Source organism: Emys orbicularis, chromosome 10, assembly GCF_028017835.1.
Source record: "Emys orbicularis isolate rEmyOrb1 chromosome 10, rEmyOrb1.hap1, whole genome shotgun sequence".
NCBI lineage: Eukaryota > Metazoa > Chordata > Testudines > Emydidae > Emys > Emys orbicularis.
Window position 1 is genome coordinate 84,804,525 of NC_088692.1, and position 20,876 is coordinate 84,825,400.

General features: G+C 44.8%; 1 protein-coding gene across 4 annotated transcripts in view; it reads right to left on the reverse strand.

Moving 5' to 3' along the window:
- Nucleotides 1-20,876, reverse strand: part of DPP8 (dipeptidyl peptidase 8) — a 38,575-nt gene that overhangs the window by 14,017 nt on the left and 3,682 nt on the right. For 3 of the 4 annotated variants that reach the window (XM_065411569.1, XM_065411572.1, XM_065411570.1), the window contains 10 exons: nt 17,613-17,725; nt 14,855-15,028; nt 13,785-13,953; nt 12,106-12,216; nt 10,313-10,441; nt 9,212-9,273; nt 8,844-8,944; nt 6,703-6,880; nt 4,800-4,959; nt 2,129-2,208 (listed from right to left, as the gene is read on the reverse strand). In XM_065411569.1, coding sequence (XP_065267641.1) covers nt 2,129-2,208; nt 4,800-4,959; nt 6,703-6,880; nt 8,844-8,944; nt 9,212-9,273; nt 10,313-10,441; nt 12,106-12,216; nt 13,785-13,953; nt 14,855-15,028; nt 17,613-17,725 — 1,277 coding nt within the window. Of the gene's footprint in view, nt 1-2,128; nt 2,209-4,799; nt 4,960-6,702; nt 6,881-8,843; nt 8,945-9,211; nt 9,274-10,312; nt 10,442-12,090; nt 12,217-13,784; nt 13,954-14,854; nt 15,029-17,612; nt 17,726-20,876 lie in introns of all 4 variants that reach the window. The other variant, XM_065411571.1, reaches the window with a different exon arrangement.

Consider the following 20,876-nt stretch of genomic DNA (forward strand, 5'->3'; position numbering starts at 1 on the left):
CGGTCTCCAAACAGAAATCGTTGCGTTACCAAGATTGCCGTCCCTTACATAAACTGCAAGTATTTCAGCTTTATCACTCATTTCAGTGTTCTCACTCTCATGGTTTATTTTTTTAGATAACAGAGAAACATTCTGAGAGCTGAGTAACCACAAACATCGCTCACTCGAGTTCTTTAAGATTTAAAAAAAGAAGCGATTATAAAGTAGTGTGTATTTTATCCCAGCAGGAGGAATTCAACACAAAACCTCAAAAGTGGACCTGGAGACACGACTATTGGGCCTGCAGAAAAAGGAGAAAGAAGAGGCGAAAGCTGAAAAGAGAGCAGTACTGCCCAGGTGTGTGTTAATCCCTTTGAAGAAAAGAAGAAAAAAAAAGTCCTCCGAAACAGGACAGCAGCTGGATGCTGGGGCTTCAGCCCTTCCATCCTACTGCTCATGGGATGCTTGGAAATTTTCCTTCCATCTACTTGCAGTGCTATTTCTCTCCCCCTTCCACCTCCCTGCAGGTCCATACTTCATTATGAACCTCTTTGCTAGACAGTGGCAAACTCTTGAGAAACAAAGAGCACAAAGCAAAGGAAATCATCAGCTAAAGATGCCTCTCTGTGCTGCTCATCTCCATTATCGAAACCAGAGACTCAGGGCTGGAATGGCGAGTTAAATTATGAGCTAAGAGGACAAGCAGCACCTTTGCGAACATTAAAAGCAAAGCAGCACTGGCTACTTCTTTTAAAAGAGAACTGGATACATTCATGGAAGTTAAGTCTATTAGTAGCTATTAGCCAGGATGGGTAAGGAATGGTGTCCCTAGCCTCTGTTTGTCAGAGGGTGGTGATGGACGGCAGGAGAGAGATCACTTGATCATTACCTGTTAGGTTCACTCCCTCTGGGGCACCTGGCATTGGCCACTGTCGGTAGACAGGATACTGGGCTGGATGGACCTTTGGTCTGACCCAGTACAGCCGTTCTTATGTTCTGCTCACCAGCTGAACCAATCAATCATCCCCACTTTTGTACGTAAAGCTGTGGCTTGACTGGAGACCCAGTTCCTCTATTCATTCACCAGGGTACCATTCTCCCCAGGCAGACTGTCCACACAAGGCCTACCCTCCACCCACAGCCTTCCATTGGGTTTAGTGGCCCAAGAGTGGTGCCTAGTCCTGAAAGGCGGACAGATGTGGAGGACAGCCTTTGCGCTGGCTCTTTGCACAGGGGTGAGTTTAACCCAGAATGAATACAGCTTGGGCAGGTTTCTCGATATTGCCCCAAACCTGACCTCAAGAGACACCCCATGCGGGAGAGAAGGGTGACTCAGTTTCCAGATTCCCTACCATCTCTTGCATCTCTGCTGCATCATATATGTTTGCAGTTATGTGGATTTCCATGTTAATTTTCTGATGTGAGAGGTCTGATTATGGGGGTGAAGTTAATGAGTTTGTGAATAGCACTTTTTATTCAGCAAATAGCAAGGTCACAGCATGGGCTTGGACAGCTGAAAGACCTCAAGCCATTCCAGGCAGCTTTTCCTTTTCTCAGCGATCCTGCCCTTCACAGAAACTACAATATGGGCACTTCTCTTCTCTCACAAAGGGTGGGATGCATGGCCAAGACACCAGGAGCAGAGCTACATGAGGAGTGTCCAGCCTGCACCTTCTCCCCACCCTCCAGAACCAAGTGTGTAACCTTCAGCACGAGAGAGGTCATTCTCCTAAGAAGAGAGTCCCCAGATTGTTCCCAGAGCTGTTTCCCATTTAGTGAGATGTTCTGGCAGGCACAACGCCAAGATCAAATTCACAGGTTTTAAGGCCAGAAGGGATCATCATGATCATATAGCCCTGCGTAACACCAGACAAACTGAGGCGTCCTCCATACAGCTCTACCATTCTATCTCGATCCTCACCACTACATGCCCTTGCTGTTCCTTAGACCTGACTGACTCCCTCTCTAGTCAGAAGAGGGTAGCTGTATAGTCTGGCAAGATAACCACAAGGTCCACGAGGGACTTTAGGACCCAACTAATTTTGTTTGTTATCTAACCCAGAGTTTAACCCAGGCTATCACATAGGCCTGACGATGTATCTTACAGATACAGATCTTCATTCAAGAAAAGTAAAATAAAGGGACATACATTGGAACCATGTCTACCAAGCACTTCCCATTCTCCACTGGTAATTGCTAATTCCTCTTTGATGGGACACTTGAAGTCACCTATAAACAAGACACGTACAATTAGAGATTTTATACTTTTCATCACAATGAAGCCTTACAAATAGAACTTCACCGTTCAGGCTTTGCTTGCTTTAACCTAGTCAAAAACTGGGGTTGGGGAAAAAAAAATAATCACACCCCTGCCACTCTCCAGCGCAGCGTTACACAGCTGGCTGGAGTGTTCCAGGAAGAGATCACTGACATACGGAAAAAATATCAAAGAATTCTCAATTCAACAGTTTCTCCCTATCTCGTTCTGCAACCTTCGATGTTTCCTTTTCCCACCACACTTGCACAAAAAGGCAGGTTTTGCACTGAAATATGCGAAACCTGATCTATGGAATTGGTAAGGGTAAGGTGTTAAAAATGAGGGATTTTGCTGGAAAAAATAGCACCATTTTTGATCGGGTCGGCTCACTTTCATTCAAAAAGAAGTTCTATTTTGAGTGAAGCTGCAAAGTCGAAGGATTTTGCAAAAATCAAATGGAAGAGTAAAACTCTGAAATGTCAAGGTTTTCTAATTTCCCCAAGAACATTACACACAGCTTTATATTAAACGGAAATCTTGCCTTCCTCAGAAACATCAGCTATTTACCACTATCAGAGGTAGGAAGTCAGGCTAGACAGACCAATAGACACAATAGTACTAGGTTTAGTACTAGACAGAACAGTCCTAGGTTTTTAACCACTATAGGAATAATGAGTTTTATTTCAAAAGGGGATTTTGCCTTCTGAAAAAATCAACTGCCTGACACTGGGACGCTATAACTAGTAAAATTAGATGCATCTTTCTTTAGTATGCAGGGCTGAGCATGCTGTCCTCACATAGCAAATAGATCAATAGTATCCTAACTGCCTCCAGGCACAGATTGCAATATAGGAGTTTAATTGAAAGAATACACAGTGTAGCAAGATGTGCAAGGGTTCTGTACATAACTGTATTGTACATGTGACTGGGGCCAAAGTTTGACCTAACCTTGCAAGTAACTTTATTTTATTCAAACTGCGTGTTCCTGTGTTTCCATTTGCAGTAGCTGCCAGTATTCTTCTTCTGTTAATTTCTCTGCCATAAGAACATAAGAACGGCCACACTGGGTCAGACCAATGGCCCATCTAGCCCAGGATCCTGTCTACTGACAGTAGCCAATGCCAGGTGCCTCAGAGGGAATGAGCAGAACAGGCAATTATTGAGTGATCCATCCCCTGTTGTCCAGCCCCAGCTTCTGGCAGTCAGGGGCTCAGGGACACACAGAGTATCTTGGCTAATAGCCATGTGGGGACCTATCCTCCATGAACTTATCTAATTCTTTTTTCAACCCAGTTATACGTTAGGCCTTCACGACATCCCCTGGCAATGAGCACCACAGGTTGACTGTGTGTTGTGTGAAGAAATACTTCCTTTTGTTTGTTTTACACCTGCTGACTGTTAGGCTACATCTACACTACAGGGGGGGTCGATTTAAGATACGCAAATTCAGCTACGCGAATAGCGTAGCTGAATTCGACGTATCGCAGCCGACTTACCCCGCTGTGAGGACGGCGGCAAAATCGACCTCCGCGGCTTCCCGTCGACGGCTCTTACTCCCACCTTCGCTGGTGGAGTAAGAGCATCCATTCGGGGATCGATTGTCGCGTCCTGACGGGACGCGATAAATCGATCCCCGAGAGGTCGATTTCTACCCGCTGATTCAGGCGGGTAGTGTAGACCAGGCCTTAATTTCATTGGGTGACCACTGGTTCTAGTGTTATCTAATGGGATAAATAGCATTTCCCTAATCACTTTCTCCACACCACTCATGATTTTATAGACCTCTATCATATCCTTTCTTAGTCGTCTCTTTTCCAAGCTGAACAGTCTCAGTCTTGTTAATCTCTCCTCACATGGAAACTGTTCCATACCCCTAATCATTTCTGTTGCCCTTCTCTGAACTTTTTCCAATTCTAATATAGCTTTTTTGAGATGGGGTGACCAGAACTGCACACCAGTATTCCAGGTGTGGGCGTACCATGGATTTATATAGGGGCATTATGGTATTTTCTATCTTATTATCGATCCCTTTCCTAATGGTTCCCAACATTCTGTTAGCATCTGTCCAAGCAGCAGCTATAACAGACACAGCACTATGAATAGTCTTTGTTAGGGCCAGCACACTGGGTATAGTGGTGTGGTCTTTATTCCCTTCCCCACCCTAAAAAGAAGGCCAATTTTTGGCCCCAATCAGATATTCAATACTTCTAGGCATAAAACCCAAGGCACATCTTTCTACAGTGCGGTAAGCGTGTGTTCTTTACTTTAAATCTCTATATTGCAATCTATGCCTAGAGGCAGAGAGGAGACTGTTATTTTTACACATTACATCCAACAGTCCATGCAGTGAGTAGACCCAGTGATGTCATGAGACTAGTGCTATATAAAAGCTAGGGATTATGATGATTATGATGTACATGCTTCAAAACTTTGCTGGATGGGCGCCAGTCTACACTAGGGAGGGAGGAAGAGCTCTGTCCTACCCTCTGGAAGAGGCTGCAGTTTACTTCACCAATATTCAATGGCAAGTGCCCAATTAAAGAGAGATAGTGGCATTGCTTACTTGGAGCAGGGAGACCGCCACATGATCGCTTGTATCTGCTCTCCTTCAAAACCGAGGTGATTTTGTACAGGTGCCGGAACCCCGTTTGACATTCAGAGGCGAAAATAAACTCTATCTCATCTTGGCGGGTTTGAGGGAAAACATGGAAGATATCATGGATCTGCAGAAACAAAGCAGTTTGTTCATGGCTATCGATAGGACTTGGACCACAATGGAGTCCCTGTGCAACTATTACTTCTCACTGATCCGGCACAGACAGGTGCAGGAGATGCATGTTATACCGTAGTGTAGGGGTTCACCCAACCAGTGGTTCATTCTATGGACCACTCCAGGGGAGAAAGATGCTCTCTGGGGCCTATCCCCACACATTCATTCAAGAGGTCTCATTCTGGAGAGCAGATGGAAGGGCTCCAAAAACCACCTACAACCCATAATTTGAGAACCACTCCTGCAATGGATTACCTTGCAGATTGCTGTGTACATTAGCCACATGGGCTGTGCAAGCCCAGCCAGTGTCTTCACTCACTGTCTTGCTTTCCACTGTCCTTGTCACCATCCCACTCCTTTAGTGCCAGCCCACAGAAAAAACTCTACCAAGTTCTTTCTCCCCTGCAGTCCCTTTCTCAGATCAGGAGGCAGTTGGAGGGTTCTGCAGAGGAAGGTGGGAAGCCGCTGACAGAATGCTAGCTGCAAAGAAGTTCCATATTCAATGGCCTCTTATTTCATAGTCTGCAAGGCAGACCCTGGAAGGGAAAGGTTATTTCAGAGAAGAATGGTGATCTGGTGTTAGTCACCTTTTGCTTGCCCTCTGGGGGACAGTAATTTTAGGTACGCGGAGAGGAGCATTCACATGGTTTCAGCTGAACTGTATGAACCACCGTGGGAAAACAATTAGCATGCTGGGGGGGGGAAAAGAGACGATATGCCCACTGGTGTAGCTCACAGCCCCTGAGCAAGTGAGAGACACATCTTTATACATTGCAAGTCTCATTTTATGACCACAAAGAGAATACAGCTATACACAAAGTGTTCATTAAAATGCCCTGTTAGAGAGCATGATCACTGCTGAATGATCTAATTGTAATCAGTGTGTGATGTTTCCAAGTCCTACTGTGAGTAGACCGTTCCAAGAAGATGGCATTTCAGGGAGATCAGTCTTACATCTGCGCCATACTGCTGCAATGCTGTAAGCAGCTCCCTTTTTATGATGTTGCACTAATGCTCCGGAATCTCTCATACATTTCACACTGCGAGGTTCTACAGACTGTTGTACAAGTGTAAGCATATTATATAGGACAGCCCCAATTAGCAAACCTTACAGAGGTAAGAGGGTGAGGCACAGTGAATAATTTTAATAAATGAGAGAATTTTCAATGTGATTAATAGATACGGAGGGACACAACTCTGTTTTAGTAAAAGGACGGTTTTAGATAGTTGTGATTAGGATAATCATGTGGGCTCTTTGGTTTTGTGCTTAATTCTAGAAAATATTCTGTGCTCCAATAGCATCAGTCTGTCGGACTCTGCTGTCAGTGAAAGACCTAAGGAGATCTTAAGGAGCCTGAGTCTAATCTAATGCAAAGCTGAGAGATAGTGTAGTCTAATAGACTGGGTGCTGGATGGGTTCTAGTCTAAACTCTGCCACTGTCCTGCCACATGACTTTGGACATCATTTGACCTCTCTGCTTTCCTAACCTTTTCCTGGTTGGTCTACATTGCAAGCTCTTCAAGGCAGGGACTGTCTTCCTCTGTGGCTGTAAAGCACCTACCACAATGGAGACCTTTATCCTGATTGCACCCTCTAGGCACTACAGTAGTGCAAATAATATCAATGCCATTAAGAGTGACACAAATAATGCCCATAACTACATACTGTTGAAGAGTCTAAAAATAAAATTCTTACATTTATCCAGATGTCTGTTGTTTCTTCATAAATAATAAGTGGCGTAACAGAGTCAGGCACGGCGTCTATTAGTTTCTGTCTTTCCATAGCATCATCTTCTACTGTGATAAATAATGCAGGGGAGATCAACACTATCTGTAGCCGTGTTTGGGAGCGATCCAGCAAGATGGACCAGGCACTATTGCAGAAAAAAATATTAATAATTATGAGTGCATTTTTTCTAAGTATTAGACAGCTGAGAGAATTGTATTTGACTTTCAGTAACACCAAGCATTTTGGTGGCATCAAGAATGGTCAATTTCAGATCCAGTTAGAAGATACTTTTAACTTTGGCCAGGTAAAACGAATTTTCCCTCTAGCATTTCAAAGAATCACGTCAGCTCTGAAGTAGGGATAGAAGAACTAGTTTTGCCTGATTTCAACCCCACTCAAACCCTGTGGTTTCAAAAGCTCAACTAGCTCGAATGTTACCAGATTTGGATTCTGCTTAGGGCAGAATGTGGAAATAGGAGCAAAGAAAAGAAAAATCTAAAGGGAAGGAGGAAGCAGAAGTTCGTAAACTGAAATTTAAAAGCCACTTGTGAAGATATTTCTAGTTTTCTTGGATGCTTAAAAAAATTATTCTGAAGCTTAAATGGCTCGACAGTGTCCTCTCCAGCAGAGCCAATCAGCCTGTTGATAGTTACCCATGTAGCCTTGGTAACATTTCTGTAGGAAGCCAACCAACCCAGGAAGCAGGCTCCTGTATTTCTTCCATGTCAAAAAAAAATGTTAAAAGGAGACTGTCAGCTTTTGATCCAAGAGGTAGGATAAGTACAATTCTTGTGAGTTAGAAACACTGCATCACCTTGTCTTTAGGGTTAAAAGTTTCATGAAAATGTAGTTAGCACTTACAGTGGGGTTTCTGGCCAATGAGTTTGGTCAGCAACGATGGCCCAGTGGTTAAGGTGCTAACCTAGGACTTGGGAGCCCTGGGTTCGATTCTCTCCACGTCCACAGACTGCCTCTGTGACCCTGGGCAAGTCATCAGTCTCTCTAGCATTCAATTCCCAATCTGTAAATGGGGATATTATCACTGCCCTGCCTCTCAGGGGGATTGGGAGCTGGGTTCCCTCTAAGCCACACGGCCGCCCAAGAGTCAATCAAGTGCCGCTCATTTGATTAGCAGAGGAGCGCACATCCAGCGGTGTGTGTTCAGGTGCCCCTCCCTCCACTGCTCTGCAGCCACATTGCTCCTGCCTTGAAGCCCCTGGCCAGCTGCTCCCAGGACCCTCCTGCTTGCTGTACAGAGAAGAGGGGGGCTGCTGATGTCAGGGTGTCCCCCTCCCGCCACCCAGGTACCCCATCTCCGCAGAGCAGGGTGGGGGGACAGGGCTCAGGAGCAGGACAGCGCTTCTGGCAGCTGCTGTGGTCTGAAGAAGCCTTCTGGTGAGTGCTGCTGTGCTTAAAGAGACAGCGCACGGTCTCTCATAGACTTCCCCAGCAGCCAGCACACACACACAGTCTGTGTCTCTCTCACACATATACACACACACTGTCCTCCCAACACATATTTGTGTTATTGTTGTTACTTTTTGGTACTTCCTGCAAGGCACATATATTCTCAGTCATTGTATTCTTTCAAAGTGCTGTTATTTTAGTTTTTCGACTGGTCTGTGCGTTTCGTAATTTTATTTCTCTCTTACGCTTAAATTTAATTCTTTGAGTAGTGAGTTCTAAAATGCCTAACCTGTCCTGGCTGGAGCAATTATCCCTATGGTAACTTATTAAAAATACATATTATATCTAGGGTTTTTGTTTCTACTGACGGCGCACATCCGCACAGGATCTCGATATTGGTGCACGTAACAAAATTCATTCCGCACACGGATGGAAAAAAATCCGAGGGAACACTGCTTGGGAGGATAAATACATTGAAAAGACTGTGCAATACTCAGCTACTATGGTGATGGAGTCAGATAAGTACCCGAGACTGTTTTGACTCTATTTGATTTTGAAGATGTGCCCCCATCCCCTTCACTCAAACCAGGGTGGAGCGATGCATAAACAAGAGCAGGCTTAGGCCAGAGGGAAAGACAGAGCCCAGAACAGTCCATTTCTAACCCAACCCCTGTAAGCAGAGACAGGTTTAACATACGCACTATTTTCCTTCTGGAGTCCATCCAGCTCTCGCAATATACTCGACTCCTTCAAACAGGATCTCGAATGGCTGCACTAGTTCTTTATCCAAGACAGCTGCAATCTGTTGAAGAGGAGGACAGCAATTCAGTGATACTGAAATAACCTCACCACGTTACAGTGTGTGAATGTGTGTGTGTACGTACATATACACACACACCAGGTATCTGACACTAGAATGGGCCTATCCTGTTTGAAACACTGATCCACAGATAAACAATTTGACAATTGCGCATCAAAGAAGTCTGTTTGCTTTGACACGAGATACTAATTAAATAAAAAGTCATAAATGTCAAATTAATGTAGGAAATAAATGAACCTTAAAACTTACTCTTCCTTCAGCATCAACTGTTATTTCAGACATCTTGAAAGTGACCTTTGGATTTGCTGTACCTGTAAAACAGACAGGCATTAGCAGTCACACACAAACTGTGCAACAGACAATATGTTTGCCTCCAGGAGGACACACCCATGTTTCGAATAATTCCGAAATTCAGCTCATATAGAACTGAAAAAAGCGAAGAACAGAACGCTCTTTGGCTGATTAGCCTAAATGTGCTGTCTGTGGAGGGCATGGAATTCGGGTCAAGGAAGAAGTAACAGACACATCTGAGATTTAGTGAGAGGAGGCGGCAGCAGCTCTCCAGAACAGGTGTTGACCTGTTTAGACTTGCAGCATGATCTTCACATGCAGCTGTAAGTTAGCTCTCAGCATGCCTCTGTGTCAGTTCTGCCTACCCACTTCCAAATATCACAGTGCTCCAATGATATTTGTTTCCCACCCTCCTGCTGCAATACACCATCTATAAAAACCCAAGCCTGGCTGCTGGATACTCTTACTATTCCAGGGGCAGTGACAGGACCACTGGCTGTAATATTGGGTCAGGAGCACACAAAGTCTGTGGCCCAGGCTCTAAGCAGAAACGGTCTGGTCCTGGAGAGTGCCCAGGAGCACCTAATGCTCCTAACCTCCATGCCACATCACTAGTGCACTGCCAGCTGCTAAATACAAAACCCTCAGTGAAACACGTGTGATCACTCTGCAGAGTTCGCACTGAGATGTTGCAAAGAGAAACAATGCCACACAGTCAGATAAACATATGACAGCAGCTCCAAAAGAGGGAAGACATAGCAGTGTGTTGCCAACTCACAAGAGACCTAGGTTCAGCAGTGAACTTAGGACCTACATCACATTGTGGCTGGAAAGCTGGCATGGCTGCAAGTGAGTAGTCTGACCTCCGTGGAGGCTGCTTCCTGAGACATATTCCGTCCACAAGCACAGCAGTCAATTAAAGGAGCCACACGGGCAGCATCATTCATACAACCTTGTCTTTGGAGGCCAGGGTGGACATTACCATAAAACAAGAGGAATACGAGAGCGTCCCAGGCGATGAGATGGGGGAAAGAGGAGAGAAGACAGCAATGGTCTCACCTGTTTTGGGATATCTAAAGGAATCCGTCCTCCTGGTCTCCAGCATGGGCGATGTGACGTGAATAATTTCCACCTCTGACTCATCATTTTCTTCATAAAGAATCCTAAGAATTTTGCCTCCGGTGACAGCTAGAAAGGAACAAATACATTTCACATTCAGCACAGCTGTAATAACATATGTATCGCACACAGCAATACTGTTCCTTAGGGTACTAGTGGGGAAGCTATATCATATACCACATGCTCCAACTATCCAGTAAACTGTATTTGACCTTTCACTATGCCAAACAATCTTGAATCTCTTACAAATGCTGTTATCACGTGGGTTAGTAAAAATCTCTTCTTTCCAGGCTACGTGTCCAAAGCACGAGCTGACCTCTCATGAAAAACAGAGAGAGATTAGCCCCTCTGCTATATATTGTACGTACTTCCCGCCCTTTGTTCTTTTCTCCAATATTACTATAGGGACACTTGTCTAAAAGCAAATCCTCATTCCTTAAGAGCTTATCTCCCCCTCTGAAATCATGGTTTTGTCTGGGGCATCATGCATTAAACAGAAAACTGTTGCAAAGTTACAAACAGAAGGTCATACCGGAAAGCGGGCTGAGAAGCAGGCAGTGGCGCTGGGGTCATTTCCACCCAATTTCTAGAGAATGTCTGTGACACTGGCAGACCACGTGCCAGCTCATGCCAAGGCCCCAGGCCTGACTGAGCACTGACAAACGTATAGTCAGAAACCAGTCTTGCCTATCTGTGAGTTCGCATTATCAAAATAAATATTAGATGTTAAGTTGACAAGAATGTGTTTAGTGTTCTATAAAATGCTTGTAGGATGCCGCATGTATTGTTCTCACTCAACTACACCCCTCGTTAGAATATAACAGCAAACATTTGCACTGTATATACCTCTGCAACGAGTAACTTATCAAACAGAAAGAAGCCTCAAGTAATGTAAATGAAGGACTATAGCGGAAAGGTGCTAATTCCAGTGCATTTCAAAGCAAGCGGTCATTGTGTGTGATGATGGGAGATCAATAACTGTAAACGCATTCCTCACTCTCCCATCATGAAAGAAAGAGCCCATGTGGGTAGCCAAACTGTCAACTTGTTTTCTGTGAGAAGAAACTATAAATATGGACCCAAGAAAAAATTCTTCATCTCTGGACAGTTGGGATTCTACAAGGGCAGAATAGCTGAACAAGACGATGGAGATCCCAGAGTTATTCTGGGCAGCCCTGAGAGACTTTTGGGAAACTGGCAGATTATTCCATCTGTTACCATTTGGAATTACAGACTGTGACTCATCTGTGTATATATATATATTTTACCTCCTTTAACCTCTCAATAACATTTCTTTTTCCTAGCTAATAAACCGTTAGTTAGTTTACTATAGAATTAGCTACAAATGTTGTCTTTGATGTGATATCTAGGATGCAAATCAACCTGGGTGAGTCACTGGTCTCTTGGGACTGGGTGTAACCTAAATATTTTCTGATTTTTGGTGTAAGTGACCATTTATTATATAGTTCAGCTTACCTGCATGGCAAGCTAGACTGGAGTGTCTAAGGGGTCTGTCTGTGACTCCATTGTAAAACTATTATAGTACTTTGAGAGCTCACATTTAGTACTGGGTTGGTGAAATCTAATTATAGAACGTACCACCAGTTTGGGGTGTCTGCCCTGTTTTTGACAGTCTGCCCTGAGGTAGGCACTCCTGGCCGCGAGCCACCGCAAGCCACTCCAAAGTGACAACGTTTCATGCGTGTCAGACAGACTACATTTAGCATACTTACTTGGCTCAGCATTCGGACACCACCAGTAGCCAGTATATCTATCAAATTCCTCCTGAAGCACAAAAGTAGCTACCCCAGCAGATCTGGGATCCTCTTCTAGGTTGGCCAATTCTGAACAGGCAACATGAGAAAGAGTTAGCTAAGATCTGAGCTTTTCTGCTGCCACAGCACCTAAAAACACTCCCAAGTTGGGTTTTCCCAACCGTTGGCCAAACTCACCCCCAGGATAAATTGACTGGAAGAGGGAAAACAAGCCTTCCTGCTTTCTCAACTTCCAACCAGTTTCTCAACTTTGAATGAACTAGTACTAATGAAGAAAATATTCTCTTTGCACCTGCTAGCTTAACTAAAACCAAAAGTGATTATGGCAAAAGCTTTTCTGCACAACAGAAACTGAAAGCACTAACATTGGGAAAAATGTAAAAACAGTATCAGCATTCGTTCCATTGTAAAGACTGAAAATAACATAGATACTAATGCAGTGCATGACACTGTGACTTACTTATAAAGCTTGAGTTGACCTCAACAGTGAAAGGTGTTTTCCCCCTGCTTCCATACATCATTGAAAAAGCAGCACCCTTAAACTATTTAAAATTTGAGGAGGGCTCATTAATGCAGCATTATTTATTTATATGGATTTTAGGAAGTTAAGACCTTAACACAGGTTGTCAGTTTCACATTTAATGGGCTTACGTTTAAAAAGAAGAATGTATTTAACTCTTAAACATAATTTATTTTTAATTGATTTTTAACCACCCTGGAAGTGGGTATTTCCCCTGTTCCTTCATCCAAGTCATACACTGGTATATCTGTAAAATACAGTTGAGGGCGGAAGCAAAGGAAGAGAAATAAATTATTATCTTAACATGAGGCAGAAGCCAGTGTGCAAGTCAGAAGCACTTTAGATCGCTTCCAAGAGCTTTGCAGCATGTCTGGTCACTGGTGGGAATTCTCCTCCAGTTCTGCCCTGCTCACAGCGCCTCCATTCTGAAGGAAGCAGTCACAGGAAAAAGGGAAAACTTTGGGTTCAATGAGAAAAGCTTCCCTGATGCATTCAGCGAATGAGCCACCTTGCCAGACTTCATGGACATGGAAGTGAATTGCTCCCCAATGCCAGCAGAAGAAACACACGAGAGAGAACGTGACATACAGATGGCCAAATTCAGCCCTGGAATAACAGGGCCAACTCACATGAATTTCAATAGAAGCCATTAATGCCAGTGCCAAATTTAGTCTAGAGCAGTGTTTTCCAAACTTGGGATGCCGCTTGTGCGGGGAAAGCCCCTGGCGGGCCGGGCCAGTTTGTTTACCTGCCGCGTCCGCAGGTTCGGCTGATCGCAGCTCCCACTGGCCGCGGTTCGCTGCTCCAGGCCAATGGGAGCTGCTGGAAGCAGCAGCCAGTACGTCCCTCGGCCCCCGCTGCTTCCCGCAGCTCCTATTAGCCTGGAGCAGCGAACAGCAGCCAGTGGGGGCTGCGATCAGCCGGACCTGCGGATGGGGCAGGTAAACAAACCGGCCCGGCCCGCCAGGGGCTTTCCCTACACAAGCAGCGTCCCAAGTTTGGGAAACACTGGTCTAGAGAATATCCCCCCCCCCCCCCCCCCCACACACACACACACACACACACACACACAGCGGAAGAGATTAAAGATCTGGATTGTAAATTGAACATGCATTACCGTTATGGACAAAGGTTAGCCTCCTTTCTTCTCTGGTTAGTATATTAGATATCCAGATGTCATTGCTATGGATAAACGCAATCCAGTTTGGATCAGCTGGGCACAGTTTTGGATCCATCCGTATGTTTGGACAACTGGTCTCCACTAAACTGGGTCTTAAGGGCTGTTGCTGTTTAAAAGAAGAAAAGATGAATTAGACAGCAATATAAAACACACCGACAGCAGGAGCTGAACTGTTATTCTGTTCATCTCCAAAAAGATGGATGGTTTCCATTAAGTATAGATACAAGTGTTACTGGCAGGTACAGTAGCCAACTTCTACTTGCATTCAAATGCTAGGGCTTAGTGTGAGAGGAATCCAACCTTTTTGGACCAAGAAAAACATAAAATACCCACACGCTGTCAGTAGGGAAGCTTCTGCTGCCACGGTGCCTATTGAGTGGTTCCACAGATGCCACGCTAACACCCCTAAGACAGACATCTTTCATCAGCGCTAGCAGAAAGTCAGCTTGTTTACAAAGGCTCAGTGCACTTTAAAAAATTGCACCCTGATGGATGAACTGGCTGAAGCCCGCAATAGCCTCATTCGCTAAACCCACTGAGAATGCAGCAGCATCCATCAGATGATACGATTAGACTGACATCAGGCATGTGTTATATTAAAAAGAAATTACTCTGGCTTGGAAGTCGGAGTCCAGCTTCAGCACTTAGGCGGCAGTGACCCCAGCTGCTCTTTCACAAAGTTCTCTTCTCAATTCTGCAGCCCAATCTAATGAGTAGCAACCTTGTAACAAGTAATTTCACGGAAAGACTCTTACACTAAATCATAAATCCGGAGACTGCTACTATGCACATTCCTTTCTCCTCTTCTCCCTTCTGCTCAACATTACTAGCAGTCGACTTCACGTGATTTCCCCCCTCGATCTCTAGAACGCATTTCAGTGACCCTCAGCATTATTAGTGCATCCATAGCTGGCTGCTTGATCTACAAATCTCATTGCCTTGACTCTTCTGCAAACAAATTCCTGACAGTACATTAACATGAGGATTAGCAATGTACATGAACTCACAGTAAACCCATGAGGGCCGCCGTCTTTTACGTGGTAAATTCCACTGCCAGCCTGAAACAGAAAGGTGCCGCTTTCTCTGTGATAATCGTAAGAGGCAATTCCGACTGTCCCAATGCGCTTTCTCTCTCGCAGTAATTCTTCTTCGCGGGAGTACATCCCGTAGTCTAGGGAAGCCTGAATAGGAAGAGAGGAGAAATCATCTGGCTTGCTCTACTTTTTACTTGGTATCCTCATGTACAGAAAGCATCTCCTCTGGCACCAAAGAGCCAAAGATGGCTGGCTGCTTGAGTAGCATCTCTGGCAAACAACGAAACGTGTTAATCCAATGAGAATCCCAGTGGCTGCAAGCAGCCTGCTCATTCTTGAGTCTCTGTCCTCGTACCAGTAACTCTGGGCCAGGTTCAGATCTCACATCATTGTAAAGCCGGTTGTAATTCCGCTACCAATTTAAATGGAGTTATTCCCAATTTACACCAGGGAGAACAAGAGCAGAGTAAGGCCCTGTCTGAGCAGAAGTCCTGCTGATACAAGGTAGAGGTAAGAGTCTGATCAATAGTGCCCCTTTGGGTGGAAAGGAAGGTAGGAGCAGATAGTGCCCCTTTGGCTTTTATGCCTAGTTTTCTGGGAAGTCTCTCTGCAACAGTCTCTGGGGATCTTATTTGAACCAGGGTAACAAATGTTCATGATGTCCCTCGTAGATGCAGCCATTTCCTTTGTAGGATCTGCGCTACCTTTTCCCGGTGTCGGTGCATGGGCAGACATGGGCCAATTTTGTCCCGGGAGTTACACATACACCCTTTGAGCCAATGAACAGGAAAAGAGAGCAGAATGTTCCTTCCTGCTGGTTTCAGATCTGATTTCTCAAAGGAAGGATGGAAGCCAAAAATAACCTTGGGCTGGCCTACACACAAGTTGCACTGGTTTGACTTAGGGCTTGCCTACATGAGAAAATTGCACTTATATAACTTGAATTGTTCTAAACACAGTTAAACTGGTGCAGAAAGGCTGTCTGGACACTCTTAGTTCAGTACAAGAATAGCTCGTTTTTTGTTTTTTTTTTAAACCTGTTTCTAATCAATCTGAGCCGGGGTGGCGAACCTGAGCCTGAGAAGGAGCCAGAATTTACCAATGTACACTGCCAAAGAGCCACAGGAATACGTCAGCAGATCCAGTCCCGGAGTCGGTGCCTATACAAGGAGCCGCATATTAACTTCTGAAGAGCCGCATGTGGCTCCGGAGCCACAGGTTGGCCACCCCTGATTTAAGCAAAACCAAAATAAGTTGCTCTTACGCCAAAATAAGAGCGTCCATAGAGCCTATTAACGACATCAGTTTAAATTCACACTAAGTGACACCAGTGCAACTTTCTTGTGGAGATTTAGTTAAATTGTTGCAAGCTTCAATGTGGACACACAAACTGGTTACACTGGTTTTACTTGCCCTTACAGCTGCAAGCTAAACCAATATAAGCCAAATTTCAATGATTTTAAAGAGTATCCAGACAAGATTGCGCCAATTTAACTAAATCAGTTTAAAACTCACCCCCCTTTGGTTAAAATTAGGCAACTGTGTGCACGGACCAGGTGCTAGAATGAGCAAGCGTTTGGAAATGCCGAGGGAGCTCTAGGTTTACAAGGGAGATTCTGCCTAAGGAGAAAGACGCAACCTGGGCAGGAATGGCGCTCGGAAAGATGCACGGTTTGTCCATTTTCGCTTCCAGACCCAAAAGCCTAGTGAGAGTAGGTTTCTGTTTGCAGCAAATCATTAGTGGGTGCTTTACTGCTATACAGACAAGGTCCACACACCAGGCATGTCCGGCTGGCAGCTTGATGGTTACGAGGCAAACAGAACTTGCTGTAAAAGAATTAAAAATGTCTGCGGTGACTAGAGAGGAAAAGTAATAACAGAGTTTAACTAACTCGTGCCAAGATCCACAGTGATTAGTTGGGAGGGATGAGAGCACCAGGAGAATTTTTAGTGGGACCTACAGCCTCATGAGGGGACAGACCAGTAACATCCAGGGTGCTCACATCATAGCTAATGCCACAGGGGCAAGTCCTGCCACCCTTCTACACCAGCAGTCTGTTGCAGGTTTGCTAAGGGGAAGGACAAGACACAGGGAGACCACATAAGGGGCACATACCACCTGTGCACTACTGAGTATAGCTCGGAACTCCAACATGAGGACCAGAAGCAGCTGGGGGATCAAGTATATAGATCAATTGATCAATAACCCCCTCCCCTGCATGGTATTCACGGTAGGCTACTGTAGTCTTGCAGCTGACACAGCAGCCATACAGTAGACAGGTAGAGGAGGATTTTGGGGAAGGCAAAAGCTGTGACACCTTTAAACCGACTGTACAGTCAGAAGTCCTGGACTCACTAGAAGTGAGGCTTCTACAATAAGTCCCTTGCTCTTCTTTCAGAAAAATTACTGCAGCAGATCTGCTGGAAGCTACATGCAGCAACTGCAACCCCTGCAGAGGGAGCAGAAACCATCCAGAATAGGATTATATTTTTATGATTTACAAAAGGCTACAAAATTCCTAAAGTTGACAAGACAAGTTGACAAGACAAGATCTTTTTAAAATTTAACAATAAAGAGCTTAGCTAAGCATGAGGGAAAGTAAAAACATTTAAGACCTTAAGACATTCACTGCACAGCCTGTCGGTGGCTCACAACTGCAATAACTCCAGCTTGCCTGAGCAGCATGAATGCCTGCCATGAGGGAAAGAAGGTGTCATCATGTTCACGTACCTGAAAGAGATCCAAAAGGGGTTTCCAGGAAAGCATTAGGACTTCAGCTTTGTTTATGGTTTTGGGAATTTCCGAATAGAACAGCGTGTTCTCCCTGTTCTCGCCAGACATGGCTATAAAGGAAAAAAGGATTCATTCCCCATTATTAAAGTATGACAAATGCTCTCCCAGGAGTTGATAAAGATAAGCCAAAAGACACAACAGCAGCATAAGCAATTGCCTTCCTAAGGGGGAAACCACTGAAACACTGCAGCCTCGCTCACAGCAAGGGATGGTGGGGGGAGGTGCTGCAAGCAGAAGGGGACTGTAGGTGAAGTTTTGGAACAAGGCACCATACCAGGCACAAAGGCATGCTGCCACTAGGACACTGACATTCTCAGGACCGGTTACTGATGGACATTTCAAAATCAAGCTCCAGCCGCAGGGCTTCGTAATTATTAAAAGCTCTTTGCTGGATTACAGAGTCATGCCCCTTGCCTCAAATGGTATGTGTACACTGCAGTTGGGACAGCAAGCGTAGGGCTACCCAGGCTAGCTTTGCTCAAGCTTGCTCATTAAAAACTGGAGTCTAGCAGCGGCTGCACAGGTGGTGGCATGGGCTACCTGCCTGAGTACATACCTAGGGTCTGAAGCAGGACTGTACTCAGGTGGTTAGCCTGTGGCTACACTGCTACTTTTAGCAAGTTAGCTCGGCTATGCCTATGTGTGGTGCAATCCCAGCTCCTGATTGCAATGTAGACATACCTCAAATGAGAGGGTTTCCAGCTACCTTTTGATGGGGTTTCTCCCTCACCCCAAAAAGTACACTTGTTAGACAAAACAAATCAGCACATTTTTAATCTGCAGCATGGGGATTGGACTAGCTGACCTCCTAAGGTCTCTTCCAACCCTAATATTCTATGGTTCTATGTTTTATAACCTTTGGGGCCAATTCCTGCTCCTACTGAAGTTAATGGGAGTTTTGCCACTGACTTGATTAGCAGAAGGATTGGACCTATTTACGAATCACTTTCAACGTAACAGTCACTCTTCTGCCAGAACATTTTTTACCTCCTTTTATTAAAAGGAGCCCATGAGATTTCTCCAACATGAAAGAACAATTTCTCTCTTTATTTTTCATTGTTTACTTTGTAACTAGTCAGTTTCGCCTTCCTCTGTTTCAGAGGGATGCTTTCCCGTTATTTGCGTGGGTTTTTCACAAAGCAACAACAGAGGAAGGTATATACCTTTTAAATATATAAAAGAATGTGATAGTAAAACTACAAGGAGCAGCAGGGTAGGTGTAGTTCCTGACATTACAGTTGGGATATGTAAGGGTTAAGGAACGACCTGGAAAACAGCTATCATGGTAATAGGGAGTAGGCACCGGCAGGCACTATTTCTTTGCTTGATAGATAAAGTTGCCATCCCTCTCCCTTCCCTTCTGCTTGTTAAGGACTGATAAGCATTGCACCTGCATAAGGAATGTGGGTGTCTAAAGAATACCCTTTGAGTAAAGAAATGTTATCTCCCCCTCCCTTCCTTTCCCAGCTACATAGATGAGCTCAGGGTCATGGCCCCTTCCTCCCTTCCCTGCCAACTGCTGATTAAGGGAACTTGTGGCTACAATTACTGCAAAGAAATGCATCTTCAAGGTAAAAATGTCTGTATAATATGCTTAATGCTGTAAACAGGGGCAGGTCTAATCATATTCAGTATATAGCTATTAATATTCATTATATGGGCGTTGATATTATTAAATAAGGGTTTGGGGGGCATTGTAGTAAATGTGGGTATTTACCAATTAACTTAGATAAAAGAGTGTGATGTGATGAACTCAGTGCTTACTCGACAATTGGGTCGAGGGGAACAAGTACCACAATAAAGAAGCCCGTTTACTAAATCTGCCTCTGGGTCCTCCTGCTCAATCTCTAACAATTCCTTTAAAAGTATTGCTATAAATGGATGAAGTTTCAAGTTGACCGTGTCCATTAAACTGCCTCACAGGGGTGCTGTGAAGGCCAGTTAAAATGTTACTAACCCCCATTTTATGAGTGGGGAAACTGAGGGGGACAGATCATCAGTTTCAGGTCTTGGATCAGCGTGTGGGCAGACTGTGCCCCCATGTGGCACTCCATGGATTTCAATGAGGTTCCACACATGCATTCTGAATTGCTAATCAGACTCTATAGGTACATTTACACAGGAATAAGAAACACACAGCAGAGCCGTGGCTGGCTCAAATCAGCTGATGTGGGCTCATGGGGCTAATAATTGCTGTTTGGACTTTTGGCATTGGGTTGGAGCCCAAGTGTTTACACAGCAGTTTTTCAGCCCTGGAGCCTGAGCTCCATGAGCTTGAGTCAGCTGATCCAGGCCAGCCACCAGTTCTTATCCCCGTGTAGACTTTCCCAAGAAGCAAGCACTGAAGTTAGAACTCAGCTCTGGCTCCCTGTTCTCTGTACAGGGCTTCACCTCTCCCCACAGACTGGATTTTTCATGTTTACTACTGTGGCTTTTGGACAGAAACATTCAGATACCACAAAGCCCCGCCCCCTATGCTAAGCCTGCCCCCATCACCTGCAGTACCTTTCACACTACAAAAATCACATGGAAGTACTAAAATTGGCACAGCATTGACTTAGAACCCCAGATTTACCCAGGTTAAGCGAACCACAATTAGTAAAAATGAGTGAGAAGAAGAGGCCAAGAATAACCATTTGAATACATCCATTCACTAGAGAAGCCAAAGATAACCCCAGGAAAAACAAAGCATTTCATTTGTGTAAATATATATGCCCCCATTACTGCATATCCTCCCAGTGCCCCTGGAAAATATGCTCCATCTGTAACAGTGGCATTGAGGTGTCTGAAAATTACGCTTACAATTTCTCTTTTTAGGAAGCCAACATGCAGATATGCTCTTTCCCCCCTCCACCAGGGTGCAAGCAAATAGGTAAAACAGATCAAGTTCTACCAGTGTTTTGGGGGGTGGGGGAAATCAAACTTATTTTCAATAGAATCAAGTCCATAACAATGAGAGACATCAGCCCAGAAAGACCTCCATGGGCAGATACTCCATCTCCCCAGCTAGTGCAGGGTTGTTCCCTAAAGAACACTTTCTAAGTCTTTGTCCAGTTCTAAGAGTCCCAAGTGATGACGTTTCCACCACCCTCCCCGCTTTCCTTTGGGAGATTTCCCCCCCCCCCACAAATGTTAAGGCCTGAAAGGACCAGGACGATCGGTTAGTCTGACCAGCAATTCTAGCATCAAGCCCATAACGAG